This window comes from Gavialis gangeticus, unplaced genomic scaffold (assembly GCF_001723915.1).
Source record: "Gavialis gangeticus isolate Ggan-Ray unplaced genomic scaffold, GavGan_comp1, whole genome shotgun sequence".
In the NCBI taxonomy this organism is placed as follows: Eukaryota; Metazoa; Chordata; order Crocodylia; family Gavialidae; genus Gavialis; species Gavialis gangeticus.
In genome coordinates this window covers 1,590,341-1,596,340 of record NW_017728996.1, presented here as the reverse complement: position 1 = coordinate 1,596,340, position 6,000 = coordinate 1,590,341, and the positions used below count along the sequence as shown (strand labels likewise).

At 39.7% G+C, this 6,000-nt stretch overlaps 1 protein-coding gene across 1 annotated transcript in view; it reads left to right on the top strand.

Moving 5' to 3' along the window:
* SPG11 (spastic paraplegia 11 (autosomal recessive)) overlaps nt 1–6,000 on the top strand; it is a 48,201-nt gene that overhangs the window by 121 nt on the left and 42,080 nt on the right. The window contains exons 2-6 of the mRNA XM_019503800.1: nt 5–121; nt 902–1,089; nt 2,583–2,810; nt 3,928–4,126; nt 5,031–5,168. Coding sequence (XP_019359345.1) covers nt 5–121; nt 902–1,089; nt 2,583–2,810; nt 3,928–4,126; nt 5,031–5,168 — 870 coding nt within the window. The remainder of the gene's footprint in view (nt 1–4; nt 122–901; nt 1,090–2,582; nt 2,811–3,927; nt 4,127–5,030; nt 5,169–6,000) is intronic.

The following is a 6,000-nucleotide window of genomic DNA, read 5'->3' as shown; positions in this document are numbered from 1 at the left end:
TCAGCCGGGGCCAGGACGCGCTGTGCAGCCTCCTCGCCTCGGGTGTGCTGCACCTCCGGGGGCTGGTGCCGGGCAGAGCCGGCCGCGGCCATGGCAGCGCCGGGCCCGGAGCCTGCGCTGAGTAAGCGCTCGGCGTGAGGGGCAGCCTGGGCTGGGGGTGCACGTGTGCGTGTGTGTACGTGTACATGTGTGTTCCTGTGTGTGTAAGGGTGTGTATGCGTGTATTTGTGTGTGTGTGTGTGTGTGAGGGTCTGCGTACGTGTACACGTGTGTGTATGTGTACGCATGTATTTCTGCGTGTAAGGGTTGGTGTGTGTAAGAGTGTGTGTGCCAGTGTGTACGCACGTGTAAGGGTGTGTATGTGTGTTCGTGTGCGTGTGTGCGTTTCTGTGGGGGTGTGTAAGGGGTTGTGTGTGTACATGTACGTGTGTTTCTCTGCGTGTGTAAGGGTCTGTGTATGCGTATGTGCATGTTTGTGTGTGTAAGGGTGTCTGTATGTGTGCATGCACGTACATGTGTTTCTGGGTGCATTTCTGGGTGTATGTAAGGGTTTGTGGGTGTGCGCGCATACACGTGTTTCTGCATGTAAGTGTACACGTGCGTGTAGGTCTCTGTATGCATATGCAGGTATTCCTATGTGGACATGCATCTGTGTGTGTGTACGCATATACATGTGTTTCTGTGTGTGTGTATGTATGTGTAAGGGGGTGTGTATGCATGTGCGTGTAGACTTGTGTATGTCCCCGGCAGCCAAAGGGGGATGCGCATGTGCTTTGCAGCTGTGCGTGTGCGTGTGTACACTTCTCAGCTGTTTGGTAGGGGTCCAGTGCTTGGGGAGTAGGCTGCGGCTGGAAAGGAGGTCCCGCACACAAATAACATGCATTGCACATTGCGCCCTTAGCTTCCTGTGGGAGGACAGCGACCATGAGGATTGTCCCCCTGCAAACAAGTCAAAACTACTGGTTCTTAGTGAAAACTGTGAATTACTTGTCTATGAATTCAGTACAGAGGATGGCAACTCGAACATAACTTGCCTGTACAGCTGTAAGGAAGATATACTTAAAAAGCTCCTTGAAATTAAAAATATTTGTGAGTACATTCAGTCTATTTTCCATATTTTTAAAATTCTGGCAATTTTTGGGCCCAGTTTTTTTTTTTCCAGTAGCTTTTAAAATAATTAGGGGATACAGGGCTGGCATTTAGGAGTGTGTGAAATATTTTCATGCTGTCTATAACGTTTGGGTTTTCAACTCTGTATTCATGAGGTATGTGCTTACTTATCAGTAGTCGTCCTAATGGACAGGCCTGAAGTAAGAAACAATTGGGAAGCAAAGTGGTACAGAGTAATGAGTGGTTCAAAGTAGGGGTGCACTGGTAGAGATTTTTTGAGCTGATAACAATGGCCAGTTTTTAATGAACCATATTGGCCAATACCAATCTGTAGCCCCCACTCCCAGCACTGCTGCCACTCGCCCCAGCCCCCCTGCCAGGAAGAGCCCAGCACAGCCCATCCTCGTCCCACGCATAGATCGAGGGGTGCATGCCCCCATGCCCTCCTGGGGTATATGGAGCAGCAGGAGCCACCACCCCCTCCCTGCACCCCTGGACGATTTGCTCATGGCTCCGTCCCATGTCCTGCCCCGGCTGTGCAGCACCTGCCCCAGCCCCACTCCTTCCCCCACAGTAGGGCCTCAATCTGTACCTCCCCCATGTCCCTTCCCTCTCCTTACCTGTTCCCCCACAACAGACTTAACAGCCAGACCTAGCTGTTCTCCACACTGAGGAGCTGTGCTGGCCGCTTGTGTGCTGTGCTGCAGCTGCACGCGTGCACGAGACATTTATCAGCCACATTATTGGCCGCATCAACCAAAAACCAGATTGTCAACACTGTCAATTTTCCTTATATTGGTGCCAATCTGATATGGGACCGATGTATTGGTGCACCTCTAGATCAAAGTATGAAAAAAAAAGATTACCAAAGCCCAATCTTGCAATTTTGGTAATTATCTTGAACAGGAGCATCCCATGATAGTCACATAATGTTTTTCTTTCGCTGTGTTCAGAGTTGGTGAACTCTCATATATAAAGAGCACTTTGTTCAGTTCTGGACACTGCAGTTCAAGAAAAATGTGGACAAATGTGAGTATAGAGAAGAGTAACATAGGCAGATGAGGTTCTTTGGGTAAATGTGATATCTTTTTTTTAGACCAACTAAATAGACTTGTGTTTTTACGTACTGGTTTCTATCCTAGCCAGGAGAGCACAAAACACCTGCAGACTCTCCCTACACCTGAAGAAGGGTGTTTGTACCTGAAAGCTTGGAAAGAACAATTTTTCTAACTATTTAGTTCTAATAAAAGATATCACACTTGCCAAAGAACCTCGTTTGCCTATGTCTTTAGACCAACACAGCTACAACCAACACCCCCAAGAAGAGTAACAGAAATTATTAGAAGTATAGAAAACATCACATGAGAAATATTAGAAGAGCTGGGATTATGTACTGACATCAAAACTATCCTTTTGGATATCTTAGCATCCAGAAGTGTACAAGTTTTATATTTTTATGCTTACTTTTGCAGATCTTTCTTCAATATCATCTCTGAAGATATTATTGTTTAAAAACAACACATCGTTACTGTTTGTCAACAATTTTATTCTTGTGTACCTTGCTTTTCCTGGAGAAAATTCAGAATTAGAGGCACATGACTGCATTACCCTTAAATTGCCTTCTCAAGCCTTGGAAAGAGTAGCAGATGTGAACCTTTGTAGAGGCATTCTGTTTTTATTAGATAATTCTGGCTGGATATGTATCCTTTGTAATAGCAGCTGTCTCCCAATATAAATAATTTGAAAGTGTGAAATTATACTGCTACAAAAGTAAAACACTATCAGGGTTAAGTCCAAGTTTCTTCAAGGAAACTTGACTTTCTTCATTTTGAAGGATAACAACCATTTGCTTCACAAACTGTTCTGCTGCAGTCTATTCCTAGCCAGTTTTTTTCTTGCATTGTGTATGTTGTTTTCTCTTTTTCCTCTGAGTAGTTGACTGTAAATAGTAACATGCATGCACGTATACACGGAAGTCAAAGCAGATTCAGAAGTGTTCAGGGTTTTTATATTAATATTCAGTTTTTAATTTACCACTAAAACTATTTTCCTAATAATTGTCTTGATTATAAAAAAATAATTTCAAAATGTTTTTTGAAGTTAAGCTATAGGTTGTATTTTCCAACACACCCCGATTGTATTGTTTGAAGTTGATCAAATTCTGTAGCAGTTTTTCCTGCTAACTGGACTTCTGTTCAGGGTAAAATTTCCTATGTGGAATTGGAGTCCATTGCTTAAATTTAAGTTTAAAAACAAAACATAGCTGCATCCAGAAGAAAAGTGTGAGCACTTTTCAAGTAGTCTTATGTCAGTCCTTTGAAACAGTGTTTGATTCAACTTTAAACCTGTCAATCTAAAACTCTATTTGTTTGGAATTTGTATTGCCAAAATTTAAGCTGTTCTGTGTTCTAAATGACAGTTTATTAAAACCTGTTTTGCACAGGTTCTACATTCTTAAGGAAAATACATTTTGTCCTAGTGCAAAATTCAGGGATGGGGCGAAAGGTGGCTCTAGAACGGAAGTTCAGTACCTGCAGTTGTGACACATTGCCTCCTCTGAAATATAACTGTCAGCTCTGTTGCATTGTGTGGGTCATTTTGTATCTGTACAGCACCTAGCACAATAGACCTCTGATCCTGATTATGTTCTTTTATTTCTTTGAGTACAACAGCAAAACAAATGTATAATAATTCTAAATATCTAGAATATATTGCCATGGACTGTCAGATAAAAGCATGTAATTATCTCACTTTCTATGTATTCTTTGTCTGTTGGGCAATTTGGAATCTATCACTTTCTTTGACATTGGAACAAAGATGTATTTGACACAGTTGATGGTGCATTATTAGCAAACATTAACGTTGCACTCTACCAAAGGGATGCTCAGGATGAGAAAGCAGAGGAGACCATTGTATCATCTCTCAAGTCAGTAAAGGTGTCACCTGATCTCAGCACTGCTGTGATAATCAATTCCTCTCATTATGCCATTGCTGTTGATTTAAATTTGTACTTCAGGTATGTTTGTCACAAAATTACAAAATGGATTTTAATAGGTTGGTTAAATTAATTATTGCTTAATTTTGATCCTGTTCTAGACAAAAGCCAAATATCCATTAGTTTTTTTATGGTAGGAATGAGCCAGGAAGTATATTAGAAGACTACTAACAAATCAGATTTCTTTCAATTTCATAGGTTAATTTGTTTCAGAATATGTTTTGCCACCTGAGTAAGTAGGAATAATGTACTCTTGCAGCAAGAGACTCAGTAGATTTATTGTGAATTATTAGACAGTGCTGGGTAGTAGCATCTCATAGAAGTCTCTAGAAGTATGATATTAGTACTGCTGAGCAAAGACTTGATAAACCGGGTGCCTGACCCTGCAAGTGTTGCTTGTATGAAAGAGGATTACAGGTTCTTTTTTGGGTTTGTATGACATGAAACTTTTACTTAGAATGTTCTCACTTTGAGAGGGTCCATTTCTCTCTGCTATTATTTAATGTTTTATTATTATCAAAAGGATTTCTTGACTTTGTTAATAGAAAAGTACGCAGAAAAATAGTATCTTAAAAAGACAAGGTTCTTTGGGTGAATCTGATATCTCTTATTAGACCAACTTAAATAGCTGGAAAAAAAAATTTAAGCAAGCTTTCAGGTTCAAAAACCCTTCGTCAGGGTGAGGAAGTTTCAGCAGTTGCTGTGTGCTCTTCCTGGATGGCAAAGGGTTTTTGAACCTGAAAGCTTGCTTAAACATTTTTTTTCCAACTATTTAAGATGGTCTAATAAAAGAGATCAGATTCACCCAAAGAACCTTGTCTGCCTATGCCCTTAGACCAACACGGCTACAGTCTACACACTTGTATCTTAAAAAAAACACTATGGAGGAAGTGAACCTTGAATGATGTTATTTCTTCATTTGCAGACAGTTTCCTGGGCATCTACTTTGCAAGAGACGTTTTGAAAATCTCCCTGTTAAACAACTGGAGGGAATTGATGAAGATGAGCTTGTTAGCTCTGACTATAGTATGCAATTTATGAAGTTTCCATTCCGGACAGACAGGTACATAAATAAATAACCCTCAAACAAAAAACTTTCTGTAGCAAACCATAGCATTACCTCTTGCAAAGTAATCTAGGGAATTTGTTTATTACTGCATGACTGACTTATTTATTTTTTTAATTTGCAAATGATGCAAGTGAAATTATCATGAAAGCTCATACATTCACCTTAGTTTAAAAGTGTACATGATTCTTGGACTACTGCTAGGAAATGGTCTGAAATCATAACTTATTTTCTTTAAGCTCCAAACTAATCTTTGGACACCAACAACTTTTTTATATTTCTTTGGTTTACACTTAAACCAGTGCCTGTAGACTTTGCATCATGCTACAGTTCTTCTTGAACTTTTTGTGAGTTCAACATACATGAATACATATGCTCTTAAATATTTCTTATTCAAACATAGCATTTTATGTTATCTTTAGCTATTCTTGGAGATGAACACAGCTTACTAAAGACCTTAATTTCCTGGAGCTAAAGCTGTACCAGTTCTGTGAATTCATAAAGTTAATCTCTGGCTAAAAATACGGTTTAAAAATCAGTCAGTAGTGACATCCTTGGGCAATTTATGAGAAAAGCCAAAAAAAATCAATAGAAAATACTAAGTGAAATATATGAGCTAATGTAGCTTTAAATATACAACTCATTTGAACCAAATAAGTAATTGGTATTAAAATAGTTTGGATTACAACACTTGAGTAATAGTTTGAGGGTAAAATGCAGGATTTTGAGTGTCATCTGTAAATCTTAATTACTATTAGTTTTTTTGTCAAGATAAGCTTTTAAAATTGAAATGTAGATGACTTGCTACCAGGCTGATTTTTCTAAATCT